General features: G+C 36.7%; 1 protein-coding gene across 1 annotated transcript in view; it reads left to right on the forward strand.

Annotated features, from left to right (window-relative positions):
• Positions 1 to 9,399: 9,399 nt before the first annotated feature.
• The window catches only part of DNTT (DNA nucleotidylexotransferase), an 86,562-nt gene continuing 81,661 nt past the window's right edge, over positions 9,400 to 14,300 (forward strand). The window contains exons 1-2 of the mRNA XM_068399705.1: positions 9,400 to 9,602; positions 13,012 to 13,186. Of these exons, the coding sequence (XP_068255806.1) occupies positions 9,400 to 9,602; positions 13,012 to 13,186 (378 nt within the window). The remainder of the gene's footprint in view (positions 9,603 to 13,011; positions 13,187 to 14,300) is intronic.

The following is a 14,300-nucleotide window of genomic DNA, read 5'->3' on the forward strand; positions in this document are numbered from 1 at the left end:
TCTTTCCCGCTTAGTCCTTTAAAACAAATAGTTATCCTCAATTTCTGGCCCTCATGTTCACCCTTCTGCATTGTACTGCCATTTGTTTACCCTGGTGTTTGTGCTGTAGCATGCTTGTGGGTAGCACAGCTGTGGAGGTAGCATGAGGTGATCCTGCAGTGGTTTGCTGTGGAGCGGCAGGGAGCGCGTGCCACGACTTTGTATCTCACCACAAAGGCTGGTGGGGTTTATGTTTTGTTGTCTGTTGGTTTTGACCAATGAGTAGTGAAAAGAATATGTATAAATGGTTGCTAAAGTTAAAAGAGTGTTTGCCCCAACAATTACTGCATCTAACTGTTCAAAGTGTAACTTTAATACTTTGGTAAAATGACTTTATATGGCACTAAAGATATAAGAAATTATGTGTATATATATCGTGCATATGTATACATACATAATTTACAATTAAATGCAAATGCTCTAAAGGTATATTTGATACCTTTCAACTTTTATTTGACAATGTCTACCAGAGAATAGCTATTCAGGGTATTTGTTAATGGCCTGTATCATATGCCCTTGATACAGGGCTTACTTACATCCTTGCCGTCATCAAATCCTTTCTACTCAGAAACTGTTCTGGACAGAGCCGTCTTTTTCCACTCACTGCAGCAAAGTGAAGAGTATGGTTTCCTCTAATATTCTCTCCCTCAAATGTGAAATTTTTTATTCCCTCTCAGAATTCCAGTCTTACAGTCTGATTTAGGTAGTTCCTTTAACTTCCCTCTATCAGTATTCATCAGGAAATATTTATGTTTGGTTTCCTTTCACTATGCTGTATGTAACCATAACAGTAAGGGCTGTTGCAAAGTTGATCTGAACTTTTTCTTCCAGCCCTCCAAGCTGAGCATAATCACCCACAGTTGTCCCTCCCCGCCCCCCACCTTGAGTTTTCAACACCTGTACAACATGCAGGAAATGATCAAGAAGACATTTTAACTCACATAACCTTATATACCAGTGAAAGAAGTAACCAGGAAGCCATTGAGTCTGCATAAAGAGAAAGATATACACTAAATATAGTTACTTGTGACAGAGAAGTTTCTGGATTTACCGACGTACAAAAATATACATGGATTTTCCCTCTGCAGGTTGTGCAATATGACACATTTTGTACCTCATTAGATGCTTACATAAGATAATGGACTGACTGATGAAATTTTCTGAAGATACAAAACCATACTGTTAGCAAAATATGATTTTATCAATGTTAACTGCATGGTTCAGTGATTATGACATTTGTATACACAACTTACATTTCTTTAGTCAAATCTATGTATATAGTTTCTATATCATGTCCCATTTTGCTTACATAAGCTTTTTCTTACTTATAACATGAGAGACATCTTGGACTACTTTCCCGTACGTTTAAAAGCATGACTACATCTTACATCATTATTTTAATCTTAGTAGTTCACTACTATTGAGATATCTTCCTCCACAGACCTTTTCTTCTTGTCATGGTTTTGATACGCATTTACTTACAGCTGTCAAAGCTGTAGTCTGTGTGTGTGTTATACCCATGGCTTCCTTGTTCTTTGAAAGTTATCATGCAATTGCTGTGCATGTTATATTGAGATATTCAGGTGTTTTGTGTGATGAGTCTGCACAGCGCAGACCAGTAGGTAAGACTGTAAGAGAGAAAAAACAGTATTTTCCTCGGTGCCTCATGTAAGTAAATCAGCATCTGGCCTAAGTACCAAAATCTACAGGAGATTTTCTCCAAATCCTCCTACTTGACTCATTTGCTTTGGACAGTGAAAGCTGGGTGATAGATTGGTATCACCTCTACGGTGCTTGAAGCAAGCTTGTAGAAGAGCAGCCTAGAGTAGCTGGAAATGAGCCGGTTGGATTTTGAAAACACGTATGTAGTAATATTGTCAAAATAGTTGTTCTTGGCTATATGATAACTTTGGCATCTACTGGTACCTGCTCTCCATAACCATTAGCACAGTCTCAGGATTTAGGCCTCTCCTCTAATTTGGCCTGATTTTACATCTTTGTAATTCTTCATATTTCAACACAGTTGAACAAAATAGAGCCTAAAATTGTCTGTGTATCATGCTTGTATTCATGACATTTTAAATTCTAGTGCATTGTAAACCTCATAATGATCTGCCAACAGCAAAAGAAAACTATGATATTGAATTGTATCCTTTATACCATAATGGAGTGCAAAGTGACTAAACTAAAATGTCTTTAAATTATAAACAGCATGTATTTTTAGTTTGAGTAAATTGTTGTAACAGAACAGCAATCATTCACAAATAGATTTACCTGCTTTATATTCTTCCTGCTGTCATGCTTCATAATATATGATAATAATTAGTTTAGCATAGGAATAGAAAACCAGAACAATATAGGAAACCTTAGTGGAAGAAAGACGTTGAAGTTTTCTGACAGAAAGTTCTTCAGTACAGTGGGATCTTCTGCTTTGTCACTTAACTATTGAATTACCAGCTCCAATCATAGTTATGTGATAGTACGTTGAGTCTGACTTTTTACATAGCAGAAAATTAGCTTTCATTTCTTAAAACTGAATCATCTCTGCAGCAATAAACATGGGAAAGAGGAGTAAAGCTCATAAAACAAGTGCTTCAATTAGGTGGAATTATAATGTCTCTTTGAATAGTATAACAATGTGTCAAAACTTGTGATGGAATTTACTAATATGCAGGTGTGCATCATAAAATAATGGCATGAGATTTACATCTGTGATTTAAGGACTCAGAAAGATGACTCTAAAGGCTGTCTTCTCAAAAATATCTAGGGACAGTGTGGTTTTCTTATAAAGATCAATCAACATATATTCACAGCTAAGTAAGTATGGAATGCTACACTGGGACAGGGCTTGTAGGGGCTATTGCAACTTTGAACTGATTTAGTAATATTGAATTTTCTGCTAGATGAGGGAGCAAGTTTTGAGATAGCCTGAAAAAGGAATTGCCAGTGGCTTTGAGAAGTAAATTTTTATGCGGTTATAGAAAATTAGCTTTCATTGTAGTGAAAGGTAGAGCCATGAAATCCACACTGTGAAATAAAAAATGTTTAAGTATTTTGTGATACTCTAGGCAGCTGCCAAATTATAGGTGAAGTCGGTAAGAAATGGAAAGAATGCTTTTGTGGAAACTGTCAAGAGTGGTTTTGGATTAAAAAAATCCAGCTAGATAAAGCAAACTCTTTCTTGCTGTGAATTAATCGCTCAGCTAGATTACTTCTGCTGTAATTAGTTCTGCATTAGTGGAACTCAGAACCTCAATAAATCAAAAAGATGAGAATTCTGCCCATTTCACTCTGCTTTCCAGCTTCCTTCAGCTCAAATTTCTAGAATAAAAAAGGCTTCTGAGTGATTTTTCCTTCACCTGCAAAATTCACAACACGTCACTCAGGTGGACGTCTGTTTTTTTTTCTCTCTGGAGATAGCACAAAGATATGTATAATCCTCATCAGCAATTCTTTCAGCTTCTCTGATGCTGGCTCTGACTTTTTTGTACAGCTTATTTCAGCGGAGTGTGCAGAAGAGCTCTGTCAGCACTCACCGTACTGTTAGCCTTTACCTGTTGCATTTGCTCAGACTTTCTTGGTGTGATTCACATAAACTTTTGAGAGGACAAGGGGACATACTGCATAATATTATTACTAAGATTTTCTTCCCTCTGCAACAACATTATCTAGGGTGCTTATTCTTATTTACTCCTCTCTTTTATATTACCTGGTCTGATTATCTCCTCAGCTTGATGATGTGGGAACTGCAAGCCAAAGAAGCTTTCCTGTACTACTGAAAATTCAGTGTATAGTTGAAAGCTTTATGTGAAACATGGCAATAGCCTTTTCCCATTTTTCATTATTTTAGCTTAAGTGTATCTATCTTTATTAAATAGATCATGCTTTACTATCTGTAAGTGTAGAAGGCATAAATCTCACACATACCGCTGTTTGTATATTCTGTAGTGTAAATAGGTCTAGAACTGCATTTGCAGTGTTACTGCAAGATGCATCAATTCTACCATCTAGTAAATATCATAACAACTAATTAAAAGAAGATACATGATCAATTTAGCCGGTATATTAGCAGTGTCCTACTAGAGGAATGGGGGAGGAAATAAGGATTCTTTATGAGAGGATGAAGGTGGCAGGATAAGAATTTTTATATAACAATGTATTCATTTCTGGTATTATCTTTTTATATAAGAAGTTTCTGAACTGTCCACAGGAATGTTGTTTGGTCATCATTGAGAGAAATAATCTTTCAACTGCCTAAATATAGGCCATGGAACACCATTTGTGTAGCTCCTCATCTCTGAAAGGTTGTTTGGTATTTGTTAATTAATGGAAATGTCCTCAATACTGGCAATGAGATGAATGTGAGGGTCTAAATAAATGGTACTCAATATCCAGAGACCTTTACCTTTGTAAACTGTCTTTGGGAGAGATGCATAACTGTCAAAGGACCCACCTGACCATGTATATTGATGGGATTATGCAGATATGTCTCTGCTTGTTGCTTAGAGATTCATGAGGCTCTCATGAGACTACAATAAAAAGAAAACCATTGATGCACCAGCACAAAAAAATCAAAGAATAGTCCAATAACAATTACAACAAGGAGCAGCAGCTACCATTAGCAGAGTAACCAAAGAGAGCAATTGTAAGCCTTGTTACTGAACAGAGAGAGTGAAGGAAGAGTGAAAATAATAGTTTCCAGGGAATACAGGCTTATTGATGTGGGTAGGAAGTAGCTCCTGACAGGATTTGTCCCCAATTACTTTTTCCTATGCCTTAAGGAGGAATCCTATTGCTCTGTTTTATTTTTCAGCACTGTGATATTGCTCTTCCCTAGTTTCCTCAGAAAGGGCTTAGAAGAACAAACCCTTTCTATAATAGCTGTGTATAAAATAATTTAAAGAAGCTGTCAGGTCTTGGTATGGTTTCTACATGGGCAGTTTTTGAGAGATGTTACTATACATTCTTCTTATTCAGGTTTGCATCTCCAGTTTTTTTTTGCGGGGGGAGGGCGAAGGAAAAGATAATAAGCAGCTATTCTGACCACATATATCAGAAATGTTGTACATTTGATGGCAGCAACTACAAGATTTCGTGTCCTCTCTAAGCCTACTTTATCTTGGTGCCAAATACCATGATACAGCTAAGTAAGCACATTCCAAGCATATACTATCAATTCATCAGTTTTTCAAAATTCTTGGTCATCCCGCTCTTTTAAGGAGTTTATAATCTTTGATGTGAACAACTCAAGCATATATACTCCAAAGTTGCCCCCTGAAAATGTTCTGGTAGTTCAAAAAATATAAAAACCAAAGGGGATGAGGGAGAATTGATTTTTAAATGTATCTGAACATTTCCAGAATATACTTTTCAACATTTCCTTATCTTTAAGAATAGTACATTTATTCAAAACACTGGAATCAAACGTAACAGCATGATGTTCTGTTTCTTTATTTTGTAGGCTAGCCAGATGGTTTACCATGCTCATTTTGTAAAAATTTATATATTAGTATATGGGGAAAAAAAATAGGGACTAAAGAAATAGATTCATGCAACCTATGTTCAAACAAGATTTGCTAGTGCAGGTGGCAGTGTCCAGGAATTCCAGGAACTGACTCCTTTCGTCTGATTGAATGGTAAGATATTGTTAAGCTTGTTGATTACCTACTAAACAATAATGAATACTTCCCACATAAAGTGGAATTAAGGACAGAAACTCGAGGCCTTCATGAGTCCATATAGCTTCCTGGTGATAAGTAAAGCAGAAGACTGAAGTAAAACAAATAAATAAAAAGATGAAAACAAAGCCTCTACTTGTTTATAAGAGAGAAACTTCACAGAAAATTTGTTAAATATTTTATATTTTGGTATATGTACATCCTTCAAGTTTGTGCATTGACTAAGTGTAAGTGGTACAAACATAGAAAAGTTCTATATGATAATAATGCCATTTAAAAATATAATTGGATTCCACAAAATTTTTACTAAAACCAGGAAAAACACCTGCCATATTATTTTTAGGTATTGAGAGATTGGTAGAACAGGTGTCAACAGTGAAGGGAATGCTTAGCATCCAAGAAGGCCAGAATTTAAACATAAGCAAAGCCACGGCAATATCTGACAAAAACAAGTATCAGATGGATTTTAAAATTTCTATGAAATTGTTAATTGGAAAATGCTGAATTACCAAAGACTTTAAAATGAAAAAGCTAAGAAAAATTAATCCTTGTGAAACAAAACTGTGAAACACTGTTAAGCCTATGTGAAATCCAAGAAAGGTATCCAAACAATCACTTCTTTAGTTTTTATTTGTGATGCTTCAGAGGTGCTTTCTCTGAAGACTGGCATACTGCAGCTGTGTATTAAAAGCACCTTTCACCACTCTTCACTCTTCACAGGAAAGCTATATAAAATGGGCAAGTAACATTTTATAAATTATTTACAATGCAGTTCACATGAAAGCAGTGCATGAAAAGACTATCTGACAATAATCAAGAATGCAGGGAAAGCATATGTGAATACTGAATTTCAGAGGAGCTGAACTGTGCTTTCCAGAAATCGTGTGTTCAGGCACTTTTCCTCCTGAGGAAACCCCCTTTGAAGCCAGATCAGTACTCTGGGCTTCAGGCTGAGGTCCGTACTAGACACTGCTTGAGGACGGCCTGGGATGCTGTTGTTGGCACAGGCATCACAAGCGATGAAAGGCTTTTACTTAAATGCCCGTCAACTTTTGTGTACATCTCGTTCTTAATCTGTGTCTTTGATAGTGCACAAAACATGATCCACAGCAAGAACATCAAAACATGGAAATTAGTTCTAGATTTCCCTCCAGGGATGTGAACTACTCTGAACTCCAAGAGACTGTGCTGATGAAAAAATCTCTGCAGGTTTCTGTGGTTTTAGGTCACTAATCATATGTGATGGAGAGTAAGGTGTATGTGGTGTCATGACCCAGATAACAGGATATTTTTCCTTTGTCATAAATAAGAGACATGCTTTTTCTCCACTGTATTTTCTCTCTCCCTAATGCATATTCTACTTTCTGTGTTACTGTCAAAAACATAATGTAATGTTGTAGGAGAGTAAGTTATTCATTCATTGGGATATGGAAATCCTGTTAATTTTAGAAGGTATGTTTAATAAAATTGCATCATTGGCAGAGACCTTTTCATGATATTATACTGTGTTTATTAGACAGAGAAAATCTCTTTGGATTAAGTTCAAAGACAGAAATTGATTTCCAAAGGAGCCGGGTGCCCAGGTTGCTTAGATATTTTGAAAATCCCACTAGGCCTCTGTTTGCAGCTTTTTGGCACCTAAATACCCTTGAAAAATCTGGCTCAAGAGTTATTACAGTAACACGAAGGAATAATAACTTATGCTTTTCATGCCAGAAGGATTTTACTGGCACTGAGCATCTTGATGTTACACTCGGGGAAATTATATTTACATGTTTGAGAGCACTGAATTAATTATAACATGAAATAAGACTTTGTTTAACATATGTAAAGAATCTGTTCTCAAATACATTATTCCATGTAGGGCTTGAGATAAAGTAAAGCATTTTACCAAGTCAGTGAAGGCTGTAAACAGGGAGATGGCCAGTGTTCAGTTGTTGATTAGTAGTCTGGAAAACAGTCACGGAGCAACCAAAGCAGATTGCTCAGCCTTAATGCCAGACCCATCACTATTAATGTTTTTTTCTTCTTTGCTGCTATTCTTTTGCTTAAGCCTCTTAAAGTCTGCTTGTTCATTTTTGAGTTCCTATGAAAATATCTTGTATAATATTGAAATAACCTTGAAATGATTTATTTTGACAATTTTAATGTTACGAATCAGAAAGAGGAATAGATATTTTGGCTTCTGGGTTATCCTTAGGCAAGGGAAGAAATGAATGGAGTCTAGTCTATGTACTGAACTATGTCTATATTTTCTTTATGGCTGCAGGAAGACCCCACAGCTGAAAGCTCTATATTAATTTTTGATAGTTAGTTTCTATCCTGATGAAAACTGTTTCTTTATATCTGTGATAATACGGTTGAAGCAGCAAGAGCTATTGGGCTGGGAAAATGTCAGTAATACTTTTATAATTTAATTTTAAACTCATGGCCATAATTGCAGGAAAAATATTTTGACTCATTTTTTCCGTAACTCAGGTTGTATATCCATCTGTGATTAAATGACTGAAAATAAAATGGATAGATCTGACTTAGGCAAGATTTTTCTGCCTTCCTTCCTCCCCTGAACATGAGCAATGAGAATTGCAAGTTATAACATTTCTGACACATTCTGCAGGACTGGTAAAATCAAAATTCTCTGCTACACTAAAAATAAAAATCAAACTTGACATGAAAAAGGGGAGATTTACCACTGAAGTAGATTTGTGCTGAAACAGATGCACATGCTGTAGACATGGTTGTTTGCACTCTGCTCTGATGGAAATTCAGGGTGATACCTAACTGGATACAACACAATGTCTGCCACAAATTTTAGCATAGTTCTCTGATAACCAATACCCCATCCTCTAAGAGAGGATGGGTATGTAGCCTCCATAATCTCTTCTGTAGTTGTTTGGAGGTCACTGGGTGCTTAAAAGCAGAAAGGTAGTTACCCTTTCCCCCCTGTATCTGCCACAGATAGCAGTACATGCCAGGGCAAATAGTAGAAAGCAATGTTGGCAATGCACACCAAAGGTATATTTAAACACATCTCTAATGCTTTCTCTTTGTCTTTCATTGCCTTAGTATTAAAACAGCAAAGGGTTTCTTTTATTGTAAATTTAATTTCAAAAACTTATTTTTTGTTTGGTCTCTTAAAAAAGCCTATCCCTTTTTAATAAAATTAATTACACAGAAATAGCAAGTGTACAGGCTATTCTACAAAATATTTGTATACTGTTATTTAGTTGTATTCTAAGACAGTTCCTAACTAACAATAGGAAAAATTATTATTTTTTTTAATAAATTGAAAATTAATGTGTCCTGCAATTTGGAAAAGTGAGATTTGGAAAAGATTTAAAAGCAGAAATTGATAGAACTGTGCCATTAAACCAGCTGAAGACCTGGTTGATATTTTGAGGTAATTTTGTTATGATCAATATTATTTGGATAAAGTCTTTATAGGTAATGGCTGTTTTAAGGAATGAAAGCATATTTGCACCTGTCTGGAGTAGTTCTGTGCAAGAAGTCCCAGCTGGTAGAAAGCAAGTGATATTTCTGCTTGTGTAGCACCTGTTTTTGATTTCAGAGGGGAAACAGAAGAAAATTACTTCAATGGGTGGTGACATTAAATACAGCTGCTGCCTGGCAGAAAGCATGTTATCTCCCTCTTACCCAAGTGAAAACACTTCTACCTTGCATCATGGATAGGATCAGAGCTCCAGATGTATTCTCCCAGAGGAAGAGACAGAAAGGGATGCATTCCCCAAACCTTTCCTGCAGTTATGAAATAAAGTTCAATAAGTTTGTCATTTTTATTATGCAGAGGAAGATGGGGATGACCAGAAGGATGTTTTTGATGGAGCTGGCAAGAAGAAAAGGTTTCAGAGTAGAAAGTGAGCTAAGGTAGGAAAATGTTTATATGTGTAGAGATAACGTGTAGTAATGCTGCTTGAAGCATTCTAATTCAATAAATGCAGTCATGTGAGTGACTGTGGTTGAAGTTTTTGCCTATGTATTTGGTGGATATACTTCTCTCTTCTCACTATAAAGATGCTTCAGGATTTCAGTGGGTGTTCCCATAGCATGGTTCGTTTCTGTTGTCTTCTGGGCAGAGAGCAGGCAGAACACAAACATTAGCAAAATTTCTAGGTTTTTACCTCTAGAATCTGTGGCTCTGATTGATCTAAAGTCTGTCAATTTTAATGTGTCTGTATTTTTCAGCATGCTGCTTCTGATATGGAAAATAAAAAAAGTAAGATGTGAACTTGCAAATGTTTTTCATGGGATATGTTTCTATGCGTTCGTATAGTCTCACTGGAATCAATGTATCATGTCTTTAGCTGATCTAAATCAGCTGTTGTTTACTTCCCCCTTGAAGTTAGGTTAAGATTAATCTAAGCTTCATGGCCAATTTCTGAAAAGAAAAAAGTTAAATATACAGGAATGGAAAATGTGATGGGTTGAGGGGGGCATTTCTCTAGAACGTATCTGGTATTCTAATATTTAATCTGCCTGTGAGTAATACACTGATGTGAGTCTCAAAGTTACTGGCTTACACTTTGGTACAATCTGGAAGAGCACTGGAGAAAAAAAACCTAGGAATAAAATACCACAGATGTGTCATTTCAGGCCGAAAATATACTCCAGCTGCAGATCTGTCTGGTGGTGTTTCAATAAGCCAACTCTTTTTGAAGGAAGCCTTCCTCCAAAGAGCGCTTTTCATGAGTGCTAGTTATATCATTATGCAGTTTTCTGAAAGCTACATCATTATGCAGGTTCTCTGAAGAGCTGGAAGAAAATCAAGTATTGATCATTTCTCTGTATCTGTATGCAGGTAGTATACAACTGGGCCCTCCCTATAAAAGCTCATTTCCACAGCTTTTTCAATCCCATCAACTTTGAAAGCCTGAGGAAGAAGGGAGGATGAAATAATTTGTAAAGCAAGATTCAAGCAGATATTGAACAGAAGTAGGCAATTAGCATCTGATACAAAACTAATTGAATTCTCAGGGAAAAAAATGAACTGGGCTGTTCTGAATCTTACATTAACAATCCATTGAGGACTGAGTAGGGGCTTTACCTGGGCTGCTTTGACACACAGGTATTTATTGCCAATATTTCAGACTTTCTGTAAGTTGTATGTAAGGCAGGTGTTATGTTTCATTTCAGCTTAGCTGCTACTGGATAAAACAGAATTATTTACCTGTTGATTTTTGTTTTTGAAAATGCCAGAGGAAATGCTAAATTTGTTAAATTCTGTGCCAAGAAAAAAAGCACAGCTGTACAGGTACCAGAGGAAACTGGAACACAGCAGCTAAACTGCTGCTGCGAGCATACTGATGGCAAAGTTCCCAGATCTGCAGCTTGGTACAAATACATTACCAATGAATATTTTATATAAAGTGAAATAAACCACAGGAAGCAGAAGTTCTATGTTTCTAACTGAATTTTTTTTTTTTTTTTTACTCAAGTAAAGATGTGACAGTTTAATTAAAGTATAACCTAGCAGGGTTAAATAATAATGAAACCAATCGTATTTCATGGAGATTCACCTAACCTAGATTTGTAATTTTTTAGACTAAAATAAATTGGGATTTATTTTTTTTCAATGGACTCTGCTCTACAGCTTGCACAATATGAAGAGAAAAAAATTGTGCTATACCATGACAATTTTCATATTTCTGAAGTATAGTACATTCAATACATTTATTTCAAAAATATAGTACACTTAATGCATTGGAGAGTTATGTGGTAAGTTTTCTATGGGGTGACTCCAGTATTTGTCATTGCGATCTGATGAAATTGGTGATTATTGGTATAAATCAGGGTCACAGAGATAGACCAAGGGGTTTTGTTGGTCTCCTAGAAAGTAGTTTGCTTTGAGAGGTTGTGAAGTCTGCCTTTAACAGCACACATCAATTTTAACGTCCACACTAACCAGCTGTCTCTACCAGTGGGTGCCCTGTCTGCTTGGACAGGTTGACAGCTTAGCTTCTCCAGGTTTTACAGAAGGGCTGCAAAGCCATCTGTCAGGTCAGTTTGAACTTTACTGTATATGCACAAGACTGTCACCAGCATGGGCTGGCAGGAGGTTACGGAGGCTTGCAAATGGAGGTGGCTACCATCACGACAATTTATGTTCCAATTCTAGGCTTATTTCTATAAAAACAAAGTCAAATAATGACACTGTCTGTGCCTTTCCTCCAAGAAGTTCAGGGATCTGTTGACTGATAGCAGTTAATTTTGGCGTATATTTCAGAGATACTGAGGTCCTACAAGTTTCGTGGAAATGGAGAGTTTTCTCCTTTATCTGTTGTTGTCTTTGTGTGTGACAGCACCCTTCTGGGGTGTGTGTGGAGGGGAAACACTAGGAATCACTCAAAATTTCCTACCAAGTTAGTAGTTTTCTAAACTTGCCGAGGAACATCAGCAGGCCAGGTAGAAATTTACAGATCATCCTATGTATGTATGTATGTAATTTTTTCTTGATACATAACTTTGTCCCTGTCCGTTAGTTTCCTGTGGAAGGTGCAGAACTGTGTCTTTTTAATCATGAACTATCATGAGATTCTTTCCAGTGTTATTCTAGTACATCAACTCATATTTGGTGTAATAACCTTTGTGCTACCATATTTTTAAGCAATGTACACCATATAATCTATTGAACAATAACTCATTCTGTAGATTTTATATTTGCTAAACTTAAGATATCAGTTTTGTAAGAGACTGGCCTCTTAGTAGCAAGAAAGTGGTCTTTAGATGGAGTGCATAATTCATAAGATTTGTCATGAACATTTGACAGTGCCATATGTAAAGAGCTTAATGTGAGTACGGAAAAGTTAAATTTACAAAAAGATATTACTTGCTGTAAAGCTTTAAAGAATTATTGTTAACAGAGTTTTTAATACTGTAAAGCTTTCATTCGTTGATGAGAAATATTGAGAAGGGACTGTCAGGTATTGTAAAGCAGGCTTTTCATTATGGTACTGCTTGTGCAAGCCAAATATTTTCAGAATTGCCAAAAAAAGTTTAATAGGATAGTGTCTTATGGAAGGCAAATGAAGCTGAAAGAAAGAAAATGCTGGACTTAGAGGAGCTGTCAGGCTAAAGTCTTTTCTCAAAGCAGATTCAGTGACTGGAATAGATATATTGTGATATGAAAACACAAGTGCTTCCCACATCCTAATGTACAATATATACTACAATTTTCAGGAAGTGCATGGTAAGTAAATATGGAAATAGCAGCTCTGTAACTGTGTACAGTTGGGTTCAGGAAAAAAGAGAAAACTTCTTTTTGTCTACTTCTTGACAGTGACTCTGTCACTCATATTGTGGCTGAGAACAACTCTTACCCGGAGGTGCTGGACTGGCTGAGAGGACAAGCTGTGGGTGACAGCTCCAGGTTTGAACTACTGGATATCTCCTGGTTCACAGCTTGCATGGAAGCGGGAAGACCAGTTGATTCAGAAATGAAGTATCGTCTCATGGTAAGACAGATCCTTCAGCACAAATACAGTGACCTTCAAAATGAATGACTGTGATTACTTTTCTATTTTTTCTAACCTAAAAGCATATCTACTTGTGCTGTGATATAATTTTTGAATTTAAAAACTTTTTTTCCCTAAGGTTTACATGAGTAATTCACACAGTTTTAGTAGATTAAAAAGACCTTCCGTACCTTCTATATCAGTGTCTGGTAATGCTAAGTTACTATTCCATCACATGCCACAAACTGGTAATATACATCATTCTTGTAAAAAAAGGGTGCTGTTAAAGGGGAAATATCCATCAGTGAAGCACTTGCTGTTGTTGTGGTACTTGTGGTATTTCCACAAATACTTCAACATCATGGTAAATGTCCCACTGAAAGCAGTGTGTTTTAATGGGCTCCTGAAGGAATGCTTTGCCTCTTCAAAACAATAAAAAAATATTAAAACCTTTGCTGTTTGGAAGTGATCAGCCAACTGCTGGGCCCTGGAAGGACCTGTGAAATGAAGGCTGCTGCAGTCTGTGGACATGCATTTACAAACTTGGCACCATCAAGTAAAAAAGTGCTAAGAAAAAAGATCTTGTTATATTGTATTATCTCTCAATGGCAGCTGTAAGTCAGAGGATATTGTGAATGACAGGCTGATTATTTGGTGAATAGTGTTTGACCGTGAAGCAATGGATGATGACATATTTTCCTCTGATCTATACCTGACAAAATTATCTGCTAATTTCTCAAATTGGAGTGTAGGGTGAAATGGTGGTATTCAATACCCTCATCACAGACTGTAAATGATGAGCGTGTGGGTAGGGATGCCCACAGTGTGACAACAGCACATGCTGCTGGGCCGTGAAATAGAGCCTGTACTGCGGCAGGGTGAACCTATTCCCTTGTTCAGCACGCACTCAAGCCTCACGGTGATGGATTTAGCCTGCGCTGGTGAAGAAATTAATTCATACATCAAGAGAATTACAAGTCTGACCTAAAGCTCTCTGAAGTAAAGTGAGGGATTCCTGCTGATTTCTGAGGGTCTGGATTAAGCTCCATGTGAACTGTGACCCCACTGCAAAACAGTAACTGGGAAACCTGTAAGCACTGGGACCGTGGCAGGA

This window comes from Nyctibius grandis, chromosome 4, assembly GCF_013368605.1.
Source record: "Nyctibius grandis isolate bNycGra1 chromosome 4, bNycGra1.pri, whole genome shotgun sequence".
In the NCBI taxonomy this organism is placed as follows: Eukaryota; Metazoa; Chordata; class Aves; order Nyctibiiformes; family Nyctibiidae; genus Nyctibius; species Nyctibius grandis.